The 24,482-nt window shown below is 39.6% G+C and overlaps 5 protein-coding genes across 19 annotated transcripts in view; 4 read left to right on the top strand and 1 right to left on the bottom strand.

Annotated features, from left to right (window-relative positions):
- The first annotated feature begins 263 nt into the window (after positions 1–263).
- On the top strand, positions 264–6,151 carry LOC106748025 (membrane metallo-endopeptidase-like 1). 2 transcript variants are annotated; one of them, XM_014626176.1, is made up of 18 exons: positions 264–790; positions 1,190–1,281; positions 1,565–1,726; positions 1,914–1,997; positions 2,179–2,390; positions 2,700–2,906; positions 2,993–3,112; positions 3,275–3,416; positions 3,486–3,603; positions 3,681–3,771; positions 3,865–4,041; positions 4,131–4,231; positions 4,339–4,397; positions 4,664–4,715; positions 4,796–4,863; positions 4,951–5,096; positions 5,204–5,368; positions 6,001–6,151. In XM_014626176.1, exons 1-18 carry the CDS (start codon positions 771–773, stop codon positions 6,076–6,078), a joined length of 2,094 nt encoding a protein of 697 aa, XP_014481662.1. In that variant the 5' UTR covers positions 264–770; the 3' UTR covers positions 6,079–6,151. The 2 variants fall into 2 exon arrangements, with proteins under 2 accessions (XP_014481662.1, XP_014481661.1); XM_014626175.1 differs by lacking the exon at positions 6,001–6,151 and adding an exon at positions 5,523–5,959 and having other exon boundaries at positions 267–790.
- Positions 6,152–6,292: 141 nt separating this feature from the next.
- Positions 6,293–7,484, top strand: LOC106748030 (diamine acetyltransferase 2). The gene is made up of 4 exons (XM_014626185.1): positions 6,293–6,457; positions 6,665–6,716; positions 6,966–7,168; positions 7,262–7,484. Exons 1-4 carry the CDS (start codon positions 6,392–6,394, stop codon positions 7,427–7,429), a joined length of 489 nt encoding a protein of 162 aa, XP_014481671.1. The 5' UTR covers positions 6,293–6,391; the 3' UTR covers positions 7,430–7,484.
- Positions 7,485–7,980: 496 nt separating this feature from the next.
- Positions 7,981–11,206, top strand: LOC106748038. 3 transcript variants are annotated; one of them, XM_014626219.1, is made up of 5 exons: positions 7,981–8,002; positions 8,451–8,785; positions 9,008–9,124; positions 9,410–9,566; positions 9,654–11,206. In XM_014626219.1, exons 1-5 carry the CDS (start codon positions 7,996–7,998, stop codon positions 9,860–9,862), a joined length of 825 nt encoding a protein of 274 aa, XP_014481705.1. In that variant the 5' UTR covers positions 7,981–7,995; the 3' UTR covers positions 9,863–11,206. The 3 variants fall into 3 exon arrangements, with proteins under 3 accessions (XP_014481705.1, XP_014481707.1, XP_014481706.1); XM_014626221.1 differs by lacking the exon at positions 7,981–8,002 and adding an exon at positions 8,125–8,364; XM_014626220.1 differs by lacking the exon at positions 7,981–8,002 and adding an exon at positions 8,152–8,211.
- On the bottom strand, positions 11,047–22,237 carry LOC106748037 (alpha-protein kinase 1). Of its 9 annotated transcripts, XM_014626217.1 has the most exons (16): positions 20,621–21,914; positions 19,835–19,929; positions 19,070–19,366; positions 18,818–18,959; positions 18,529–18,648; positions 18,137–18,402; positions 17,920–18,029; positions 17,125–17,838; positions 15,566–15,754; positions 14,868–15,205; positions 14,413–14,712; positions 13,832–14,099; positions 13,419–13,481; positions 13,064–13,329; positions 12,697–12,844; positions 11,047–12,602 (listed from the first exon to the last, which is right to left on the bottom strand). In XM_014626217.1, the coding sequence occupies exons 3-16, from the start codon at positions 19,297–19,299 to the stop codon at positions 12,595–12,597; spliced, it is 3,162 nt and encodes a 1,053-aa protein (XP_014481703.1). In that variant the 5' UTR covers positions 19,300–19,366; positions 19,835–19,929; positions 20,621–21,914; the 3' UTR covers positions 11,047–12,594. The 9 variants fall into 9 exon arrangements, with proteins under 9 accessions (XP_014481703.1, XP_014481701.1, XP_014481695.1 ...); XM_014626215.1 differs by having other exon boundaries at positions 11,047–12,844; positions 20,621–21,915; XM_014626209.1 differs by lacking the exons at positions 11,047–12,602; positions 20,621–21,914 and adding an exon at positions 22,132–22,237 and having other exon boundaries at positions 12,662–12,844.
- A 1,099-nt stretch (positions 22,238–23,336) lies between these two features.
- LOC106748035 (protein roadkill) overlaps positions 23,337–24,482 on the top strand; it is a 71,278-nt gene continuing 70,132 nt past the window's right edge. For 2 of the 4 annotated variants that reach the window (XM_014626204.1, XM_014626202.1), the window contains exon 1: positions 23,796–24,025. The gene's annotated coding sequence lies outside the window, so the exon portion shown is untranslated. Of the gene's footprint in view, positions 23,613–23,655; positions 23,717–23,795; positions 24,026–24,482 lie in introns of those variants that run through there. The other 2 variants (XM_014626203.1, XM_014626205.1) reach the window with 2 other exon arrangements.

Genomic DNA, 24,482 nt, shown 5'->3' with positions numbered 1-24,482 from the left:
TTATCATCCCCCGCATCTACGAGTTCCCCCGCTCTCACAAGGCAACTGAGTTAGAATTCCTCTTGTTACTGCTGAAAACAATCGCAGGAAATCAGCAACTACTTCGTAGTTGTTCGTAACTGATACACTCGTTTGAAAAGAGCTCGCTTGAGACGAACTCGCTTAGAAAATATTGCACAATTTCCAGATGATTTAAAAATACTCCGTATCTATCGTGGAAGTAAAATAGACGTCTGACTTTTGCACAGTGTCTTGTTCCAACGGATTCTTGAATGCAGACGTGCATTTATTCATAGCGCGTCGAAATATCGGACTACTAACGTATACATTGAAGCATTTTGTACAAAAGAAATAATTTACTTACTTCATAAACAGAATTTTCAAGGGAACGGCCGCTGTTTTCCGCTCTGGTCCGCAATGTTACATCTGTCATTGCATGTAATTGGCATCTCTGAGTCATCTCTTATCGCTTCCTTAATTATACCATGCTAGACGCGCACGCATTTTTTTACATAATACGATACAAATCTCGTATGAGATAGAACCTGTACGAAAGGCTCATTGCTTTGCGTTCCATCATCTGCGGACGGCGGAACGCGGAAATCAACACACCGAATATAGAAAATCGAAACAATTAATCATGTTTGTGTATAACAACCAATCGACTCGCTCCGGATTACTCATTTAAAAGTGATCCACATCTATCAGGCAAATAGTACGTGTTCAACATTTCTACAGAGAACTGTCTTAAAGGACTCGCGGATGTAAACATGCGTCTCTTGTCGCTATTGTGAGTGTCGAATCTTCCGTTTCTCGCTTGTCACTTCTTATTTCTGATATTATTGGGATGAAAATCTAGAGACGAGCGAAAGAAACAGCATAACCGAGAAGAAAATAATTGTTCCATTGTTCTTGTGAAGTGTTATTATGAAAGTGATATATGTTTTTTGTGAGCTCTTCGATGTCCGTTACCATGCACAAACAACTATAGCAACGAAGTGTCCTTGATCTCTTCCTCTCTCTCCTCAAATTTGCATTTCATACATTTAAATAAGCATAATTGCAACTTATCGTAAAGACATTATACGAACGCGCGTGATACATGTATAAAAAGTGACCTTGTATCTTTTTTGTATTTTTTTTACGTCATTAATTTAATGCTTCGCAATTAATTATTCCATTGTTACAGTTTTTCTGTAATAGTTGCAAGAGTGATTGGTATTCCTACTCGTAAATTGGCTGACTGCAATGTGTGTAAGAGTGATGCATGTCGCGAAATCGGTATGTTGACAAAATGTAACATATAACATATGTCGATGTAACGTCAATTTTCCCACTTAGCTATCTTACATAAGCGCGTATAAAAGTGAATGAGAAAGGTCGACGGTTACGTGCAAATAAAGGCGAAACTATGTAAACATCGAAACGCACGTTACGAAATGCTGCGAAAAATGTATTAACGGACACAAATAGTGTCTAAATTCGTCTCATAATTTCGCAAAGATTTTTTAATTGCCTTCAAAGTTGTTCGACATAATGTTATTATATTATTTCTCGGACGTAGGAGAGGCAATTCGACGTGGTATCGACGGTTCTTCCGATCCTTGTATTAATTTCTATAATTATGGATGCGGTTCGTGGCCGGCGCACGATCCTATACCACCCAGTGAATTACAATGGTCCACGGATGACAAATATTCTCTGAGAATTAGTCGTCGCGCAAAAGGTACGCAATGAATACGGGAACATGTGATTAAAAACTTCAGTATATCACAAAAGACGCATGAATGCTTAACAACGATATAATTGTTTCGAAGAAGGTATCCTCTTGGAGCCGCAACAATAGTCACTTTTGAAGCAGACATCGCTTTTGTGTCCCACTGTTTATCTTTTACGTTTCGTTCGTTTCACAGGGTTGCTTGAGGGTAAAAGCAAATATGACGATCTACCGTTTATAAAGAAACTCAAGCAATATTATCGTTCATGCATGGACGAGGGTACGTGAACTTGACATTCTTGTTATTTTAATATAAAACGATTAATCAACGCTATGACGACGACAAGTACCGTTAATACCATTTAATGTTGTTCGATAGCGATACAAATAGTCGTTAATTTTGTGTAAAATCTAAATATGATCTTACGAACACTTAGTAATTTGTATCGGTAATGCTGCAGACGCGATCGAGAGGCAAGGACTCACACCTATAATGACACTGATAGATGCGAACGGAGGGTGGCCAATTATAATGGGAAAAGCGAGCACGGGCTTGAAAAATTTTACCTGGCAAGAAATTGACAATACTTACAATCAGCTATTTGCCGGTAGCAGTTTCTTTAATATTAAGTATGAAACTAACGAAGAGGACGCGACCCGCCATATACTAACGGTATCTTGTATTTACGTATAACGCATATACTTTGTGTATATGTGTATGTGTGCATTATAGATATATAAATATATAGGATATGTTAATATAGAGATATAGATATATACGTTATAGATATATAGGATCCACATATCTGCAATCATTATTGAAAAAATATTTTCGTATATATAATATTTCGGTATATAATGTATAAAAAAGAACCCATCTTTACCATGTTTTACGTACACGAATAATTAATTAATCACAAGTTGTGTGATTAATATTAGCATATCCAATATAAACAATCAAAATATATATATATGCTTATAGATATCAATAGATAACTCTGTTTTGAGTGGACTTTTATGGGACGAACTTGAGGAGGAAGATGAATCCTCATTGGACCCGAACCTTTATCTAGATACAATGATATATATAATAAAAGCTTTTGCGAAACACAAGAAAGTTAAAATAGATTCGATAAGTATGAGTGAAGAAATAAAAAAATTATATACCTTTGAAGCTAATTTTGAAAACGTAATTATTTTAACACTAATGCAACATAAAACTTTAATCGACAAACAAATAAATTAATACAAACTCATCTGCTTTAACTTTGACAGATTACTGAACTCTCAGAGCAAGAAGTTTTAAAGGGACTGGATATGAATGAAACTAAAATGACGATTTCAGAATTACAAGAATATTACGATCTTGCAAAACCACAGAATCTAACCGCGAAGGTAATATAATCCAGAAATTTTCGCAATATCCTTCACAAATAAAGACTCGTAGAAAAGGACAAAGTTCTTTTTTTCCCGGGATTAGGAAGATATAAAAAAGTGGTCGATTATAATAATCATCATCGTCAGCTTTGCAATACGATTCTACAATATTCTTTTCAGATAAATTGGCTGCAAACAATACAGTTTATTTTCAAAAATGTTAACGTGAGTATTAACTCTTCAGAACCTGTGATTGTATACAATAAAGAGCTTCTGCACAAATTGGCACATTTGTTAGACGACACATCACCACGTGTACTTGGTAATATACATGTATAAGAAAGGACATACGTTGAAACGTAATTTTCTAATGTTCGATTTCTCTTCACAGTGAATTTCATACAATGGAACTTAGTGAATGCATTTATACCATTCCTGAATAAAAACATGAGAGACATTGATTTTGAATTAAAATATAAAGCATACAACGTGACCGAGCAAGAACCGCGGTAAGTCACAAATACTGCACAAAATATAACTTCTATTTCGTAGAGACATCCAAATATATTTTTACCTATTTTTTTAGGTGGAAAACATGCATTGACTATATAACATTGTCAGACGCCTTATCGTATCTCTATATCAAGAGATACAATGTGACTAATAATATAAAAGCTGTAGGTTTCTAAATTCTTCGTTCGTCAAAAATATTCATAAATAAAATACTGAAATAAATAAAGATGAAAGAATTTTCCATTAATCTGTTTTAGGCGATTAAAATGATGGAAGAAATAAAAACGGAAATGAAAGAGCATATATTACATTCAGAATGGGCTGATAATAGTACGAAGAAATTTATAATAGCTAAATTGGATAATTTGATACTACAAGTTGGTTATCCCGAATGGTATAATAATCAGACTGCACTCAATGAACGTTACGAAGGGGTACGAAATTCGTCGCATATTATCGACGTAATATTGAAAAAACAAATAATATAACATATAAAAATATAATCAAGTGTATCGATTTCTAGTTGCTGGTGGGAGAGAATTATTTCAAAAACGCTTTGTCCATGTTAATATACGAAAAGGAAAGATTTTTCAAGAAATTTCGGGAACCCGTCGACAGATACGAGTAAGCCTATTTATTTTATTGCAGCAAGTTATTTAATCTTAATCGAACAGATTATATATTATGATTTCTACGTCCTTATGTTGTTAATGTACGAAATATTATTGCAGATGGACAAATCACCCACTAATTAAGAATCCCTTTTATGATTATACGAACAACCGAATAAGTATTTCCTTTCTATTCGATTACGCGTTTAGTATTTTGAATGACTGCTTTCAACGGGAAAAAACAGCTTAGGGAGCACTTAGTAATTATCCAACCTGTAACTGCAGTATTCTTTCAAATTCTTAATAAGTCCAAGATTATATATCATATAAAACTCCGTACAAAGTTATACGATCACTACTCCTAGCTGCTTTTACCGTTGAATGCAAACGCAGCCAATGTGACGCTATTTCGCCCCACTAACAGATTTATCTTAATTACTTTCAGGTATACCAGTTGCTGAGATTCTGTATCCGTATTTTACCCTTGGTATGCCACTGTAAGTGCACAAAATATAAAAAGAATTATTAATACTTTAAACTCAAGAACAGGAATTTGCATCCGCATTTTACTTTTCAGTGCAGTTAATTATGGCGCTATCGGTATGGTTTTTGGACATGAGATTGCACACAGTTTCGATAGTGATGGTTAGTTTAAATAAACACTCATTACTCATCAGTCTATTATTAGTTGATATATTATTGTCTCATAAATTTTGTATGAAAAATGTATAGGAATGCAGTACGACAAGTTTGGTAATAAACATTCATGGCATAATGAGAAAACTACTGAGGCTTTCGACAAAAAAGTAAAATGTTTCGTAGATCAATATAACAATTTTATATTAAATACGACAGACGAGGATGAAGAACCTATACAAGTACGTACACATAACGACGGTAACATTGCCGAATTATTCCGTCAATTTTGGTTTTAAACTCAGCGAAAGAAAAACCTGTATCGAATATAGTTACAATTTATTTTTAGATAAACGGTCTACTTACGAAGGACGAAAATATCGCTGACAACGTTGGCCTCGCAGTTGCTTTCGCAGCATTCCAAAAACGCTTGGTAACTGCGGAACTACAATTGAAATTGCCAGGATTGAAGAACGTCACCGACGAACAACTTTTCTTCTTATCCTTCGTAAATGTAAGCCAGAATTATTTACAAATGTGTTAGTATATAAGGAAAATTAGATTATACGGTTTTTTTAAATTTATCATTCCCTTCTTCAAATAATTTTTAATTAATCATTATAATGTTTTTTATTTTACAAATTATATGAATAAATTATGTTTTATAGTCATGGTGCACAGCTTCAAGAGACGTATACGAGAAATACTATGTTAATACCGACTCTCACACACTTCCAAAGTTTCGTACAATCGGTTCTGTAGCTAATATGGCATCTTTCTCTAATGTATTTAACTGTCCAGTGAACAGTCCAATGAATCGTAAATCCAAGTGCAGCCTATAAAAATAGGCTGAAATATTTAAGAAGTTTTACTAAATGAGTTAAATTAGATATTAATATTAACAATATAATAAATTCGTAAAGCTTTAAAGAAATATAAAATTTCGAAACTACTAACTTTCAGGTGAATGAGTGAGAAAACATCAAAGAAATAATATTATATAAGATAGCTTTATCAATATCATTTATAAATGGAATGTTATAAGAAGGAAAATAAAGTAATTTTAAGAACGAATTAATTATACAACAAGTATAAAATTATATGTATTTTTAATTGGAAGATTACTCTGATGTCGTGTTTGTTCAGAATCCTGCCTATTCGCTCTGTTATACCTTTGAGATATGGGAGAACAGCCGTCTTTTTCTTTTCTCTTTCCTCATCTGATGTTAAGGTTACGTAAACAGTTATCACATGTACACATTGTTATTAATATTTACAGACCTTAAAAGCTTCTATACAATCATATATAGTATTTCTCTGAATTTTGCAACCACTTTACGCGAAACACTACGTTCCTTGATGTCGTTCAAATTCAGCGCCCATTTAATCCACAACATGGCTGACAGTCACGTGATCGATGACTACTGATAACAGCGGAGCCGACGACAGCTACTGTCACAACTGTATGGAGTTATCAGTGTCGCCTGTGAAAGTTGCTGGGAAGCACCTTTGAAGTACCTTGATCCTGCAATTAGTTATGGCGGAAGTTATAGTAAGAAAGGCTAAACGAGAAGATTGTAAAGCTATTAGAGACTTAATATTGGTAAATTTTTCTTGTTAATAATGTGGAAGTATTTTAAATAATGTTCTAACATAAATATAATCCTTGTGCACATTCGCTATTATTCTTTTATTTATCATTTATCTATCACTTATTTATCATTTATCTATCACTTATCTGTCACTTATCATTCACTTATCTTTATGATACCATTTCAACTTTCTTGATCATATTTCTCATATTTTGCAGGAATTGGCGGAATACGAAAAGATGCCTGATCAGATGGAAATCGACTACAAAAGTAAGACTTACCCTTGTTTTCTATCATAAATCAATGTATTATTTGTTTACTACTGGTCTGTTTTTTTTTAGCTGAGCTGACTGTATTAATTTAAGAAATTTTTATACACATCGAAATGTGTGAAGTGTACGTCCGAGTTTCTTACGTTTTAATGTATATATATTTCTTGAATTAGTACAGCCAGTTCAGCTAAAATAAACAAGCCATAAGTCATAATTACAAGGTACAATGAGAAAAATATTTATTTAGCCTTAGAAAGAGACGGTTTCGATGGGCAACCATTATTTTTCTGTAATGTGGCAACCATTGATGAAAAAATCATCGGTTATACGCTGTTTTATTACATTTATTCCCCATGGGTTGGGAAAGCTATGTGTCTGGAGGATATATATGTAACACCTGAATTTCGTGGAAAACACATTGGTGATAAACTCTTGAAGTCTGTTGTAAAGGTAAAAACTATTGTGAAAGTGTCAGTTAAAGTCATAATCATGTATTTGATATATATGATATGCATATATGCATATAATGCAATGTCTTTGCAGGAGGCTGTTGAGAACGATTGTCACCAGTTAGATTTCATTGTGCTTAACTGGAACCCAGCTCAAGAATTTTACAAAAGAAGAGGAGCCTGTGATTTGACTGAAAAAGAAAAATGGCATCGTTATCGTTTCTCCATTGATGATTTAAGGAAATTGGCATCTGATGCATAGTCAAAATATATTATTGTTATGTTGTTAAATACATTATTTTAGTTTTAGAAATTAATCAACTTGTTAAGTATTATAGGCTGTTTATATTAGCTGTAAAATATGTAGTAAAATGTAAGCAATAAGCTTAAATTGACCAACTACATTTGATTATTCTTAGACCGTAATAGTCTAATTGGTCAATTAGAACTTACTGCACATTTTACAACTATTGTAAATAATCTTTTGTACACTTATAAAATCGTCACAAAATTAACTTGACATAGAACCTTTTCCTTAACCCCTTTTCTAATGATTTTGTCAATATTAATTTTATGACTGGTGATCGTTGGAGTAAAAGAAGTGTTCAGACAACAATTTTACAAACATGCTGAATCAATCGCAAACGTTATTTTATGAGAGTTGGGTAAGTTAGTATTTTTTTTTAAACTTGAGTTTAGATAAACTTGCTCTAATTGGTCAAACTTCAATCCAATCTCAATCTTAATCCATAGTGTGATACAAGCCTAAAGGTGCCATTTTATGCTGCGAAAACAAGCATCGTGTGCCGCCGGCTTAAGTGTCGATCTATGACAGGTATTTTAGGCCTTAAACTTTAAGAAATTGACCAATCACAGTCGAATTATAGAAGAAAAATCAATTATGATTGGTCAATTTCTTAAATCTTACGTCTTAATTTCTCATTGTAGACTCTGCGTTGAAAGAGTGAGAGAGAGAGAGAGAGTGAGTGAGTGAGTGTGATCTATGAAAATTGTTAAATATTAATCGAGGATCCCTTTAATTCGGTATGGCTTTGTTAACATAGAATGTAACAAATAATTGTTATATTCGTTATTATTGTTAATCTTGCATATATTGCGTTATCTGAAATTTATCTAGAAGACAAATATTCTGAATATATTGGTTAGAATTGAACATATTTAACCTTTCAAACGCGCGTGAGCATACATGCGTTTAAATCGAAGAGAAGAAAATGCGAGCACGCATTAACAATAACATAGAAAATCTATTCCAAAAAATTTAGCAAATATGAGAGACTCTGGTCAAGAAGATTCAATAACGCACTTGAACACACAATTAAACAAGTCCATGGTTTTGATGGAGGACGCCACGGATGTCCCGCCTGAGCACCCTCGACGCAGCAAATCCATTAAGATAAATACAAAGATACAACCACCGACCGCGAGCAACAGTCCTGTGGTTAAATCACGTAGGAGTATCTTGAAGAAACCCGATAGATCGTTCAGTGAGAAATCAACTGACAACGAAATTAGGCGGTCAGATGGTGATATTGAGAATTTAAGCAATTCATCACAGAGATTGTTGTCGTCAGCACTTGGTCCTGCGAGACCGCGCAATGTAAGTGATAGAAGGCCTGTTCTTTTTAGCTGAACTAATGCTGCCATACTTTGATCCTTTCTCCTTTAATTTGTCCTTTTTCCAGGTGTATTTGCTTCTCTCTAAGGATGAAAGGTGCAGGTCTAGTTCAGCTAGGAAAACAGGCCCATAATCGATAAAATCTTGGAGTTAAAGAATAATCTGAGGAAACTGTATTTCTATATTACGTATTATATACCACAGCTCCAAGAATTGATTCAAAAGGAAATACTAGATGTGGAATCTGTATCTCCGGAATCTTTCGATCTGGATGAAGTATCAGACAGTGAAGAGATTTGGATTATGGATATTCCAAAATCAGTGAGCATTAATATAGGAATGTATTACAGTTATTTTGATGTAGTTTTTATAAGTTAGAAGTATTAAAAATAATACGTATGTTTTATTTCGTAGCTTTTCCTACATAGCCTGCTTTTAGACTAATGTTATTTAGGCTAATATTATATAACATGAACTGATAGCAGGAGTAGAAAGAAAAAATAGAATAAGCATTCTTATCGTTACATAGTTTGCTGTCATCCTGTAATGCTATTGAAAAATCCTGGCTTGTCACGTCAAGGTGTAATATATTTTGTTCTCACACAGATAGATCCAAAGGAACTTCACGGTCAAAAGATAATTCTGGGCGACAAATCAAAAATTAAAATTCAAGAGAAACGATATTGCGCAGTCGCTCGTAATATCTCATATAACGTTACATGCATCCTTAATACTGGAAAGGAGAAACCACTGTACAAAACTGGTAATTTGCTTTGTTTTATTGGAATATTGACAAAAAATGATGCATTTATTTTTTAATCACATACTTATTTTAATACTTTTTATATAGTGAATATCAAACCTGTGGGTTTATTAACAGTAAGAAGAAAATTGTCTGGAATGTTAAAAGTGGAGCCAATACCTTTAGAGAACTCCAGCATGCCTGTACTTCCTGATGATTTGAGAATAAGACATCCACTTCTTGGTGTTAATTATGATGGCAAGGTTAGGAAAAAATCAAAAAAACGCAACTCGATTAAAAAAGAAATAAAATCGTAGACATGACTTAATCAAGGAAACCTAGATTTTACTTCAAAATTAAGTAGGATTCTGGTGATCGTGTACAAGAAAGTATAACATAAAGAATATAACATAGAGAAAAAACATCTCTTAAGGGAACGTTTTATAACTGTATTTGTTTTCCATATGTCTATATATTAGTTTATAACAATGACTATATTAATTATAGAAATATTTGTGACAAATATGTATTTATCCAAGAGTTATAAGAGTTAATTATACAATTATACAGATATAAAAATATAACAGGACATACATATTACAAAATAAATAATAGGCCCATCGTATAAGATTATTCTTTGTAAGATTTATTTGTCTCAGAAGAAATATGCATTTGTACAGTTAGATTGGTTTCCTATTGGAAATAAAGGTTATGGTTTTCTGGACAATGAAAGTACCGGTACTGTTCAAATTACGGTTTCGCCTATCTCAAAGAACAAAGCGGTAAATTAAAAAAATCAATTTTTTTAATCAACACCGCCATTTTGTATTTTCGAAGAAACAAAGATTTTGCTGGTAGAGCCTTGCCTGCTGTACATCACGTCGTACAGATAATAATTACTACTTTCTGTTCAAGAGAAAAAAAAAATTGAAATGTGAAATTTTCAACTGCAACATTTAATCACTTGTAACTTTTGATGCGGTTAATCGAATTCTGCGACTTGTGCTGAGTTTGTCAACAATCAAATTTGATTCAGACATCGAACCGAACTTTTTTTCGGGCGACCTAATACGATGTGGTCAACGTAAAAATTCTTTAACGTCCAATCGAACGTATAGCAAACGTGTAAATTCAGAGATAGGTTGAAAATTGTTTGGTGGAGGGAGGGAGGGGGGATACATACGAAAAGAAGAAATAAGAAGACGACTAGAACCACAACAAAGTTTCATTGCGCATTATCGTATATTTCTCGATTATCTTACTGAGAGAATTAAATTTTATAATTATAGTTTTATTATCTTATTCATTCTCTTGTATATGTGACGTATTCATTCGTTATTCCATCCATGAAAGCAGCAGACACGATCAATAATCCCACCACGGGAATAACTCCATTCGACACAACGCCGCCGTGTTGTTATGTACACATCGTGGTACATCGCGCTCAGACGTCTTCTCGCATTTTATCGTACACACGTGTTATCATATTCCCAGTCTGTTATTTTTTTTTCTTTCTCATTTCAGTTCGCGTAAATAAAATACATTGTAATGTGTGAATGTATATACTCGTGTATATGTATGTGTGCGCTCGCGCGCGGATGTATATTTGTATGCATGGGTATGTAGTGTGTGTGTGTGTGTGTGTATGTGTCTTGTATGAGGCTATGTTAATACGTTAGACAGCCATCTGTGGTTTTCTAGACGTACAACATCGCTAGCCTGTTGTCGAGAAATCGAAAAGGTATCGCTATTCCCATGTAATGTGAGTACAGAAGTCTTTAAAATTCGAAACTCGACCCGCGCCCGATCCGTTCACGATACAATTCGATATTATCATTTGCCTTCTTCGACGAAACAATTGTCGAAACCAAGTTTACCAATTCTTAAGCTAATCTCTATTCACTTTGTGTAGCGAATTAGAGACTTAAAGTGTCGTAATACGATATGACGAAATGACACCGTCGAGCAGAAAAGAATTATGTGCGCAGAACAGGAAAAAAACACGCCGTTTTTCTTCTTCAATATAACATTATTGATATTGTTGACTCATCGTCCTAAAATCAACGATAAAAGAATTTCGAGACTATTTAAAAATTACCGCATAAAACACATAAAACATGCCAGTATATGTTTCTCAGCGACATTCGGGTTCGCAAAGGTGCTACTGTAAAACAGCAGAATAATGTGCATGACGCATATCGTATTATCGGACAGGGGAAAGTAACCAGTCCTGACGATGAATTTTCTTTGTCTGCCTTCGAATTAATCAGAATAAAACCTTTTCTGCAGATTAAAATACGCATTCTTCATCACATGTGTGTGTGTGTGTGTGTGTGTGTGTGTATGTGTGTGTGATAGCTTTAAATAATACAAACAATCAACAGACATCGAAGTTTCGTTAGGTTTCGCCTCCGCCGATTTTATTTTTCCCTCTGAATGTCTTAATGTCGAATATTCGCAAACGAAGGATACTTTTCCGTTCGAATGAGTCACGAACGAAAACAGAATCCTGATGATGATTATCATCCGAAGGAAACGCGTAGAGAGTTTTTGAATTTTACGATCGTCTTCCTATCAAAAAGTTTCATTGGCCGAGTATCGGTTCTCGTCAATGCATTTCTCGGAATCGACACGAACTTCCGTTTCTCGTTACAATGTTAGGGCCGGACTTTGAAATAGAAAACGAATAAATCTTGCTACAGTTCGGAGAAATATCGAAGTGAGAAGTGTATTAACGCATAAATATCTCGTTACATTTCATATGCGCGAACTTGTATTCCGACACTTTTTTTTCGCCTCAGAGAGTCGAGAGTAAACTCAAAATGGATTAAGAATAAAATATGAGACACGGACATGTGTTAGAGGAAAACGTACGTAATCGACTCTTCTCGCTTTTTCATCATGTTTCTTTGTCTTTCATTCTTTCTTTTCGTTCTCTTTTCGCTCTCTCTCTCTCTCTCTCTCTCTCTCTCATTAGCTGGATATTTGATCTTGCCACGTCCGGAGAAACACTTTTATGACTCGCCACTCGTTCACCCTCGCATAAGATTTAAAGGTCTGCAATATCATAGACGCCCTATATATATTTCGATACCGCGGCAGCATTGTAATATTTTTCAGTTTGCACGGAGCTTTATCGCGACCAACTTACTCTCGATTTCCGATCCTGTGGAGATGAGCTTAGTGTGCGGCTGTGCGGTTGTGCTCGGTTGCGGATTACTCAGTTGTCCCGTGCTCGTCGGTGCAGCGAAGCCGGGAGGTGGTTGCATCGCCCAATGTTGAGCGGATGCATTCTGTTCCTGTATGAAAGGAAATGTGAATATCGTGACATTTACAGTTAGAGTTGAACGATACAATATCTATACATAGGGAAAATAGGATTTCCCTCCACATATTGAGCAGTAGAATTTTATCCGAAGATAAATTTAAAACGATGTTAAACGTAAGATCCGACTATGAAGACCGCGGCCGCACTATCGAATACTTCGCATGAAAAAGCTTCGTGAAGTTCTGAGTACCTGTTGCGCATTGTGAGTTACGGTGTGAGAAGGATGAATATGAGAAAACTGCCATGTGCTAGTAGTCTGGAATGGAAGAGGTCTAGACGAACTAACTATGGCCGGATCAATCGAGGTCCAGTCTGCGATCGGTCCAAAATTATTCCATCCTCCTTTCTGGTGCAACGCCTGGTGATGGAATTGCTGTTGCTGTTGCTGTTGCTGATTGTTGATGTCGCACCATTCTTTTAGAGTATACACCGTGTCACCCGCACACTTGCCGATACCTGAAATTCGAATAGAAGCCGTTAAATCGCGAATATCTGTCGTCGAGATAAATAATAAGAGAAAAAGAAAATATAGAAGGAATGTTTACTTTGCGTATTGATGAGCGGGCTCCCGTTGGGAAGGTATGCATTCTGCTGTGGCGGTTGTGCTCCTGCAAACACAACACTGAACAAATAAATCACCAGTAAACAAGAATGGAGAAGGATCTTGAAGTGCTCGTGCTGAACAAAACAAAGAGAAATTTATGCGAATAAAGACACATCATTGGGAGATTTGAAAGATTTTTTTTGCGCACTAAATTGAGATCGATTTTTATCAAGATATACATATAAGGGTGACCTGGAAGTTGGTTGCTGATTTGAACAATTCATAACTTTCTTGACAAGTAATGTATGTTTAAAGTTCTTCCTCCAGATTGTACTAGAACCCTAGGAAATTCAAAACAGCAACTGATTTTTGGGCCACTATACATGTTGCGGAAAAGGGTGGAGAAATACTAACCCGAGAGAGTATTATTCGTTGGAGCCGGCCGCGGTATGCCGAGTCCGAATGAGTTCATGTGATTTGGCGTGGATCCAGGGAAACCCGGTGGTGGAAGGCGGCTGCGTTGTCCGAGACTGGCAGCCGTCACTGTGCTCTGAGCGGGGCTCTGCGCGCCGCCGCTTGGTAACAGGTTCTGTGGAAGACGAGACAGGAGGGAATGCGACTGAAGCATCTGTAGATTTTGCAAATGCTGGGCCTGTTGCTGCAAGTGTGCTATATGCGCAACCTGAAACAGTATTTCGTCATTGTGAGCAACTTTGCTCCGCAAGGTTTTCTTGTAAAAACGCTAAATTGTAAATTCTGTGTAAAATGGTATAGGACTTTTCTGTTCAGTTTCACCCGTTCTACTTGTACACCACGGGAACCGAGATTAGTTTGGGACACCCTGTATAAGTTAACACTTATAACTTATACGGTGCACGGTTATACTAATTTCTACATATATTAATTTCTTTTCTCTCGAATTTTCCCAATTTCTACTTGTTCCTTACGTTATGCTAATTTTTTTCCCGAAACTTCTCAAAGAGCGGGAGAATTACTTGTGGAAAGTGTTGTTGGTTGAGAGTCGCAAAGGTCTGGTGTTGCACTCTATTCTGCTCTTCCCGTTCTCTCTGTTGCTGCTGCTGTTGCTGCTGCTGCTGGAATATCCTCTGCTGTTGTATCTGCATCTCGTTCTCCATAAGTTCGGCTAATGCTTTCTGCGTCTCGTGAAAAGGATCGAATCCTAAATCGTCGTCCGCTTTCACGTCTGAACCCGCATCATGGTGATTCCGGACCTCCTCCAACGTAGCGTGTCCATTCTGCTTTATATATTCGCAATTTTCTTGATTTTGCTGTGCCTTAGGAACGTCATACAGACAATATTAGCGAGATAAGAAAAAAGAAAAAAAAAGAAGAGCTCGCTCGGATTAAACGAATGAACGCGTAAAGCCGCCTCTTGATTCGTTAAAATAAGGGATAAAAATTTCGATAATGTCGTTATCGCTCAGCTCACCTGCATAGTAAGCCTTTGTTGTAATGAATTTTGTTGAAAGTCCGCCATGAATTTAGACGCGGGTGAATTTACTATCATATTGCTGAAGGTACCGGATGATTCTGTGAGCGTGGTCGTGTACGGTGCGGTAATGTAAACCTCCTCGTCTACAAAACCTTCAGAATTGAATGTTACTCTGGGCGAGTCGGAGGGGCTGGACTTCGGTATAATATGGTTGGTTCGAGAAGACTCGGTCTGAAAGCCGAAAGCCGCCTGCCAATCTTCGCTGGAATGGACCGACGGTAATGAGTCTGGTATCGCAGCCACTCCCGTGCTCGTCCAATCCAGATTTGTGTTCGCTATATATCGAATTACAATATATCATTCCTCTCCACGCATACACTCAGTTGTAAGATTTACAAGCTCTCTCTCTCTCTCTCTCTTTCCCTCTCTACCCTTACCACCTCTCCTTCTCTCCCTGTCTCTCTCTTTGCCCTCTTTCCCTCCCTATCTATCTTTCCCCTTCTCTCTCTCTCTCTTTCTCTCTCTTTCTCTCCCTCCGATCTTACAAAACTTCTGAGCAAGCAACCCATTGGCGATCCTCTCTCTCGTTGAAAGTAAAATAACGTGAGTGTAAAGTTAAACGTGACAAAAAAAGAATGAAACATAGCGAAATACCGTGCAACAGAAGAAAAAAAAAATGTAGAACTTGTACATGCCTGAGAGGGAGTTAGGTGGCATTGAGGTGGTGGTAGAAATTTTCTGAAAGCTATTCGAACTGAAGAAACTGTTATTGTCCGCCTGAAAGATCGATCGGTGGTTGTGTTGAATCTGAGATCCATTATGCAGCCCCGGCGGTGGTGGTTGATTGGCACCTTGCGATGAATTTGTGCTAGCTGGAGACGTACCTAAAGACGACACGGAAAAATCTCTACACTACACGACGTGGCAGAGTTGTTGTCTCTACTACTCTTATAATGCCAGAATAAACAGTTATTTGGACTACTTCTTTCAGGCAAACGTATGCGACAAGTATACCCGCATATGCTGTAATTACTAGTAATTCGAACATAATCTGCTGGTTGAGAGTATCGGGCATAAAATAGCATATAATCGCGCAAACAATTTCGAAGAATATATATATATATATGTGTGTATATATATATATATATATATATACAGGCAATATATACCAATTGTTTAAAATAATCGAGCAATTCGTACGTGTGTGTCCATGCCAGCACTTGCTTCATCGTAATCTGTATAAGAAGGAGTAAAGTTAAGTGTGTGTACACAAAAACACAAAAAACGGCTATTACTGTTTTATTTTCAAGTATTCTCTTTATTTTGGCATATATATATATATATATTTATATATATCAGTATATATCAATTGATCGATATTTCTACAGTATCTCGAAATATAATGATAAAACACTTTGGCTCATCGACATACTGTGTACATCGTTTAGATTTACTCGTTATTATCTGTTGCATCCAAACTGTCCAACGTAACACATTCAAACGCAAAGAAAGTAGACACTCCTCATATTACTCGTGATTTGTTATACAAACACTATATTAAATCAACACTTTGCTGTATCACAACTGCAGTTGCTAGATATATCAGCGTGGTATAGTCGCGATCTGTACTGTAATTTTTGCCAATGAATTTTCAGCAATTAAATTAACTGAACGATTAAATTAATTTCGATGAAAAATCCAGAGACTGGGAAGCATAGAAATCATTTATATATCTATATATATAAATGCCGTTTACATCATCTTCATCTTAACGGATTTATCATTCGCTTTGAATAAACTGACATATACCTTCTTTCGCTTCAAGACAGAAAGGGAAGAAGAATAATTAAAAATAGAAAATATCCAATAGAAATATCAATAACAAGTGTAAGTGTAACTTATACAATAACATTTAGTCTTTAGTTCAGGACAATTTAGTCACACTTGTGGGGTCTAGCATAATTAAGTTATTCTCTTATTGACATTTCGTTGTACAAACTATTTAACAAAAATAATCTTTTGACGTCGCTAACACGTTTCAAGACGTGTTCAAGTGATTATGCATACGGTCGTCAAGTCAGTGTAAACTCCTTAATAACGAGTCCTACAGGCCGAATTGCGTCTATCACACTTCTCATCGGTCACGTTACAACCTAGTCTGGAAGATCTTTCTCTCGCAAAACTCTACGTACGATTATCTTTCATCGCAGAAAATAGGAACATATAGAAATGATCACGACTATGAGCAACTCACCCAAAAGAACAGCGCCATTGTTCTCCTCGCTCGATTCAGCCAAATGTTCGGCTTGGTGGTTTAGGTTCGAGTCTTCCGTGCTCGAGATCGTGCTGGCCGGTGTGCTACCTTCGCGCTGCTGATCCGTCTCACTGTCCGAGTGCCGACGATCCCCGTTTTGTAACACACCGTTTATTTTAACCTCGTGCGACTGTTGAACTAATTTTGATGTTTTGCTAATTTGTTGTTGTTGTTGCTGTTGTGACGACGACTGCTGCTGTTGGTGCTCCAATTTACACTTGTTACCCAATTTTTGCAACATTTCACTGTTCGTATCGGCGGAAAAGTTTCTTATGTCCTTCTGCCCGTTAATTTGCGAACTACTACTGTTTTGCGTTGCGCCGCCGCCGCCGGCCGAGCTCGATTCGGTTCGCAACGTCGTACGTGTACCACCACCACAATGCTTCTCCTTGTTCTGACAATTTTTGTGCTTGTTCCGTGCCGCCTGCGCTTTGCTCTCGCTGCTGTTATTCTTACCCCGCCGTACACCGACAACACCACTTTCACCCTTATTGTTGTTGTTCTGTTGATGCTGCGCGCTCACAACCCCGGGGGGTATGTGACCTTGTTGAACTAACGCACCACCACCGCCGCCGCTCGCGTTCCCCACGTTGTTGCTGTGCTGCGGGGCTGTTTGCACAGGTGGCGATACTTCCTTGCAACTGGTTTGTGTGTCTGAAAACAGAATATTAGTACGTAGTGCACTCTTTTCTCTCCACTGAGGAGCTATTAAAGGTGTTAAAGGTCGGGGCTTACTGTTCGTTTGTCCCGGCTGCAACGACGGCCATGCTTCCTTGGTCTGTGAATTCACGGTTCCGCTTTCCCTAACAATACTGCCGGTTACAGGTGGCGACGGCGTCGGCTTCCTGATCAGAGGGGTCGAAAGACCACATTATCCATATGCGTNGGGGGGGGGGGGAGGAAGGGAGAGGCGGGAGGTCATGTTTATATACTCGGCGTAGTTGCTTCCTACCGTTGTACCGAAGATGCATGTGCATGCAACGATTGCACGAGCTTGCGCTCGTACTCCTGATGCTTCCCCATATGCATCTCCTCCTTCGTGAACGATGCCTCCTGGTCCCCGAGATCGTGCAGGTACATGCAATCCGGCTTCGGACAGGCTTGGTTACGCATAAAATGCGAACAGTACTTGGTCGTTCCCAATGATGTCTTTATTGTCCGTCCATCCATAATAATGTTATTCACAGCCTCTATAGCACGTAGCGCATCCTCTTGACGCTGATGACGACACATTCGGACGTATTAAAGAATACCGTCGGTCTTTCTCTTTCGAGAAAATAGTGGAAGAACGGTGTGTGTTGTACGCACAAGCGTGCGGAATAGAAAGTAAATGAAACAACTCACTTGGTAAGTAACATAAGCCGAAGCACTGGGGCCTTGAGACCCTGCGTAGGAAGTACTCTGGTTAATTACAACTTTGTGTATCTTCCCAAATTTTCCAAAATAATCGTGTCTCTTTAAAACCTAAAGCATGCGAAGTATCATCGTATCGTGATTGAATTTCTTCCTTCTCGTTTGTTTTTGTCTTTCTTTCTTTTCTCTCGTGAAACGATGTTCGCGCGGAGGAACGGTCTTCGCGGTTTCATCGATCGATTACACAAAGGGAATCTTACGTTACTGAGAATATACTCACATCCGGATCTGCCAGTCGCAATGGTAATCCTACTACAAACACTAAATTTTTTTGTACTACTCTCACGTTTGCTAGATGCTTCCGATTTTCCATAACTTTCTGCTTCCGTTGCTGATCCTTTAGCCTTTTCTCAGCTTTTATCCTGGGAAGGAAAGCAAAGCGAAAGGAATGTTAATTCTCATGATGATGAATCATTCGCCTGACGCAACTCGTAGACGAGATGCCTAGTACTTGGCTCATTTGTACAAATACCTTGACAATTCTTCCTTGGTGAGGGGTTTAAAATCAGCCGGATTTTCAGAATAGGCCTTCCGACACGCGGGACACAGGCCGTTCTCGTCGGTACGGATTCTGTGCCAACAAAAACGGCATATCTGATACCCGCAGGTGCAGGGGAAGAAATTCAGATCGTCCACCTCCAGCGGTTCCATACACAACGGGCACTCCACCGCATCGTCGCCGCTTTGATTCAATACTGACATCCTGCTTGCCGATCTTGTGAATGTCACAAGACTAGCAAATCACGAATATTCACCTAAGCGTTAAGGTCTGCAAAGGAAGAAAGATTATGTATCCTGTCGTAAGCTGTCATTCTGAGATCAGTCAGTTTGCAAAATCGAAAGTAACGTATCTTGATTTGACTAGCGATTATACTTGTATGTAGTGATCTAAAACTGATTTAGTATAACATCCATACGGACAACCCAATATACGTTTACATGATCGGCATAAGATTGATCTGACATTTTCAATGCTCGAACTACTAGTGTCGCATGTATATATAGTTGTAATACGATTGTGCATATACATAGTATTATAGTACAGTAGATTAGTTTTATGCTGTTCATATAAATATGTATTGTAGCAGTTGTTAAACCAGTTTTAAGTTGTTGCGTAAACACACAGACACTATTATTCTCAATAATCTCGCTCTTTATCTGACAGACAGTGTGCTAACGAGATCCTCGTAGGATCTCTCATAGCTCGATCAGTATTACACACTTCGCTTCTACTCACATGCAAAGTTGTCACCCTCTTGGTATTAAGTAATTGACAGTGCTTGCGATTTTATTTTACACACACACACGCTCCGCAACCGTTTTACTCTCTAACTGAAACAGAGCGGGACACGTTGTCCAGTTTTTTCCCATATGTGTGCGCGAGACGCGGACTTATCGAGCGGGTTTTCACGCGTCGGCGGGACGACGCATCGCGGCCGAACGCACCTTCGACTATTCCGAATTATCCCGTCGCGGAAAATAATTAATCGCGTCGCGAGCGAGCATCGGCGCGTCTCGATCGTCCTTGCGCGGTGACGGCCGATCGCGGCCGTCCGAACATTCTGCGCGAACACTGTTGCTCGTTCCGTCCAGGGGGGACCGACGTAAACGTGGACGCACGAGCGATGCTTCTCTTCGCGACGCAGAAGATGGACGAGCGAGAGAACAAATGAGTGAGCGAGAAAGCGAGCGATTGATTCGTCGGAAACGGAAGCCCGAAACACAGAGGTCTGTTTGTCTCAGCTGTTCACCTTCCGCGTTTCGAACGAAACAGATTGTACATATGTATGTCCGCTGGCTCTGCGAGAGAAAAGAAAAGAGACCGAACGCGAAAACTGAACACGAGCAAACTTCGAGAGACGAGAGAGGGCGATGACGGGCGACGCAACTGCGAGTTTCGTTTTGACAGGAGCTGTCAGATCGGAGTGGAGTAGAGAAAGAGAGAGAGAGACACATAAGGGGGAGGGGGGAGGGGGGAGAAAGAGAGCGAAAGATGCAACGAACAAAGGAGAGACGTACGTACCGGAATTCGCGCGATTACACACACGAGATGTGAAACCTCGCGTACGCCCCTGTACACAACGACAATGATGACCACGGCGACGACGACGATGACAATTACGACGACGGGGAGGACGATGTCTTTCGTGTTACCGCACTCGTTATTAGGTTGATCGAGAGAGTTCTCGTTCGCTGTGCGTGACGTTGAGGTCATCGACGACGGAAGAAAAAATCCCATGCGCACGGTATATAGAGACAGACAGACAGAGGGTCACCGTTCTCTTTCTCTCTCCTTCTCGCACCTACTCGTCTTCGTCTCTTTCTTCACCCTCTGACGCTCGATCCGCCCCCTCTCCTCCAGCCCCTCTCTCTCTCTCTCTCTCTGTCTTTCGTTCACAGCGAAACGCGAACCACACGAGAGGGCGACGATCGGACGAAACAGCTGTTGGTGGCGTTCGCGAAGAGCCGTAGAGCAGAGGCAGAGCGCGAGAAACATCAAACGGGGAGGAGCGAATGAGAGAGGGTTACTGGCTACGCCATAACAGAAAGAGACCTACTACGCGAAAATCCACGGAAGGCCGGTGTGTGGTGGGGCATGACACGTAAAAATTCCGTGTCGTCGTCTCCCTTTCTGTCTCGCGCGGTGCGCACCTCCACGACTCCGCGCGAGCGTCGCGTATACGCAAGGACGACGGTCTTTCGACGGTTTTCTGACGCGAGCTCCGAAGGGGAAAACGACTGCGCGAGAAGTAGCGGAGCAGGGGAGGTGCGAGAGAGAGAGGGAGGGGAGGGTGAGAAGGAGCGAGAATGGTTGAGGTGTTAGACGAAGAGAGAGAGAGAGAGAGGACGAAGTGGGTGGATAGGTAGGTAAGGAGGGTGGGTGAACAGTGCTGACGCGACCGGAGCGAGAGAGATGGACTGACACTATGTATTACTGATCACACCGTCCCTTTCTGCTCCGAGAAGTCTCTCTCTCTCTCTCTTTCCATCACTGATTTTTCCGGAGCATCTTTACGCCAGTCTGTCTCCCTCGTCACGTATGTTCATTAGGCAACACGTGAACTTTGAGGGAGATCGCGAGGGCACGATATGTATACGATATCGCGATGTCGGTTCTCCATTTATATAAACGGAATAAGCGACCGAATGATCGTGACGACGATGAGCAGGGCAAAGTTGACGACGACGTTGACGACGATGATCGACGACAACGATACATCCGTAGAAGAGCTCGATGTCGCGAACGCGGTGTCACTCGAGGCGATGCTGCGATTCGTTCACAAGAAAGTCCGCTGCTTAATTGGCAGCTCGAGCCTGCTCCTATTTCGCCCGAGCGTATACCTGCTCTCGTTCTTTAACCTTAATCACGCGAGACAGCCCGCAACTCGTCGATCTCTCTCCCGTCTTCTCCTTTGTATCCCCGCGAAAAGTCACCTCGTCGCGGCCGATTGTCCGCCCGTCGATCGATTTATCGAAGCGCCCGCCTCGCCCGGCCTCACAAAATATCCCGCACGATCTTCTTTATTTACTTACGCCTCGCGACTTTTCCACTAACGAATTTTCTCTCTTTTCTCTCTACTGGGAAATTTTTCTATATAATCTCTCTACTGTCCGGAATCTGGTTGGGGTTGCGCAGTAGCGATCTGCGCAACGGCCGAATCCCGCATGCGCCGTTTACCAGACATGAATGACGAAATTGTCATAGATGGACGATCTTATCGTTTGTCCGTTGAATTGTATAACTGTATAACTAGATAAATACGGTGCTTTCTATTTAGTGACACGAGTCGATACGAATATCATTTTGTCTTTGTTCCGCATTCAATGAATAACAAAGATAGTCGACTTGTGTCACCAAATGGAATGCGCCAATAGAGAAGCGACAAGTGCGATATATTCAAAGCCGCTATCTTGTTTCTTCACATTATCGTAGCAGTAGATTTGTTTTTTTTAACTGCACTGCTGAACTGGTGCGATAATAGCTAATTCGGCACACATGCATCGGGGGTGCGTTCTTTTATTTGCAAGACGTTAAGGCTTCTGCACTAGATCAGGCAACCAATCAGAGCAAAGTTCACTAAACTCAAGTTTAGTTAAACTTGCTCTAACTGGTTAAACTTTAATTCAATCACAATTCTAATCTGTAATCCGATACGAGCTTAAGCCGCTTTTAGAAGCGCTTTTATCGATAAAAGCGAGTTCAAAATACGGGCCTTTAGTTTTGTTGAGAGAGCGTCGAAGTGAACGAGAAGATCGAGTCCTAATCTACAATAGATGTTTCAAGCCTTAAAAAATTGACCAATCACAATTGAATTATAGAAGAATAATGTGATTGGTCAATTTCTTAAAGCTTAAAGCATCTATTGTAAACTAGGACTGAACGACATTATGGGAATTATTGCGGACGGTCATCGAATCGTTCGAATAGCTGATCGTGAACGCCATAAAACCGGTATCAAACTACGGATTAGAGATTAGGATTGAATTGAATTTGGCCAATCAGTGCAAAGTTAATTAAACTCCAGCTTAGTGAAATTTAGTGAACTTCATTCGCTGATTCGTCGCCGATTGGTCAAATTTCAATTGAATCTCAATCTCCAATCCGTAGTCTGATACGGGCTTTAGCGCGTGCGCGCGCGATGTGAAATGTTCGTCCCATCGATCGACGCTCAATCTCGATCATTCGCGATCGACGCGTTCCGTTTCGACGAATTCGCGAGGTTTGAATTCGATCAACAGTTACTTCTCGTCGGAGTCTCGAAACTCGCGACTGAGGAGCGCCGGAACGCAAGTCGCGTCGTGTGCTTCGCCGCCGCTGCCGATCGTGCGAATCGTCGCGTCGCGATATCCGTAATCAGGAGTTTTCTCGCACGAATATTCGCCCACGTGTGTGTGACGCGACTATTTCAGTCTCGCGTGTCCACGCGTCATACGTGAATCTGTCGCTTGTGCCAATCGACGACGCCAACAGTAAACAACGAACGTCCCGCTCTGACCGCTCTGACCTTAAGCTGGTAAGTCACAAGTGTATGCGCGCAGCCTTGACTTTCGATGAAAGCTCGTATTACGCTCGGCGAGTGAGAGAGAGAAGGAGCGAGAAGGATGGTTGAAGGAATGAGTGAGTTAGAGATAGTGAGAGAGAGTGAGAGGGCATATAGAACGAGTGAGTGAATGAGTGTGAGAGAGAGCCGCCGCGGTCGCGTCATGGAGTAGCGGCGTGCGCGTTTCTGTTTGCGAAGGAGCCGCGATGTTGTTCGTCAAGTATCTACGGAACATCGGCGAGTGTCAAGTCGGTCGTTGACGGGCGCGTTTTCGTTTTCGTGAAAGATCGTCGCTTCCGTCTGGTTATCGCGAACGCCAACGCTGAGCCAATTTTTCTAACCTCTCATCTCGCGTCAGGTCCTCTTGGTTTCGTACGGGTGAAAAGGTAACGATTTTTTTCCGTACGTAAGAGGCCTCTCGGATTTTTCCTTTGTTTTCCTCGAGCGGAGTCTACGATGAGAATTTAAGATGTAAGATTTAAGAGATCGACCAATCATAATTGACTTTTCTTCTATAATTCGACTGCGATTGGTTAATTTCTTAAATCTTGCGTCTTAAATTCTCACTGTAGACCCCGGTTCATAGCCGTGAAGTTGCTGTTAAAATCGGCCGTTGAGTAATGACACGAAGGTCATTGTTGTCAGGTTACCGACAGAAGACGGCGATCGTATCGGTCTGTCCGACTCTCTCGTCACTTTTCCTTTGCTGCTTGACAGTTTTTACCATCGCGGTTTCGTGTCCGGTTAAATAAATCTGTGGAATCGCCGTTTCACCCCTTGCTTCCACGATCTTGCTTCAAAACGTGAGCATCAGACAAATTGACCAATCACCATCGATTATTC

Source organism: Dinoponera quadriceps, unplaced genomic scaffold (genome assembly GCF_001313825.1).
Source record: "Dinoponera quadriceps isolate SergipeBrazil2010 unplaced genomic scaffold, ASM131382v1 scaffold2662, whole genome shotgun sequence".
Classification (NCBI taxonomy): Eukaryota; Metazoa; Arthropoda; class Insecta; order Hymenoptera; family Formicidae; genus Dinoponera; species Dinoponera quadriceps.
This window is presented reverse-complemented; position numbering and strand designations above follow the sequence as displayed.

Bases quoted from the DNA above. Each gene is read 5' to 3' on its own strand.
- LOC106748025 (XM_014626175.1), top strand. From the start codon at position 771: ATGCGTCTCTTGTCGCTATT. The intron at 1,727-1,913 runs GTACGCAATGAA...TTCGTTTCACAG, and splicing joins AATTAGTCGTCGCGCAAAAG to GGTTGCTTGAGGGTAAAAGC. The intron at 4,864-4,950 runs GTTAGTTTAAAT...AAAAATGTATAG, and splicing joins ACACAGTTTCGATAGTGATG to GAATGCAGTACGACAAGTTT.
- LOC106748030 (XM_014626185.1), top strand. From the start codon at position 6,392: ATGGCGGAAGTTATAGTAAGAAAGGCTAAACGAGAAGATTGTAAAGCT. The intron at 6,458-6,664 runs GTAAATTTTTCT...CATATTTTGCAG, and splicing joins CTATTAGAGACTTAATATTG to GAATTGGCGGAATACGAAAA. The intron at 7,169-7,261 runs GTAAAAACTATT...ATGTCTTTGCAG, and splicing joins TCTTGAAGTCTGTTGTAAAG to GAGGCTGTTGAGAACGATTG.
- LOC106748038 (XM_014626219.1), top strand. The intron at 9,125-9,409 runs GTGAGCATTAAT...GTTCTCACACAG, and splicing joins TTATGGATATTCCAAAATCA to ATAGATCCAAAGGAACTTCA. The intron at 9,567-9,653 runs GTAATTTGCTTT...CTTTTTATATAG, and splicing joins GAAACCACTGTACAAAACTG to TGAATATCAAACCTGTGGGT.
- LOC106748037 (XM_014626209.1), bottom strand. From the start codon at position 19,299: ATGTCAGTATTGAATCAAAGCGGCGACGATGCGGTGGAGTGCCCGTTG. The intron at 14,100-14,412 runs GTAATTCTCCCG...ATACTGTTTCAG, and splicing joins ACCAACAACACTTTCCACAA to GTTGCGCATATAGCACACTT. The intron at 12,845-13,063 runs GTACTCAGAACT...CCTTTCATACAG, and splicing joins TAACTCACAATGCGCAACAG to GAACAGAATGCATCCGCTCA.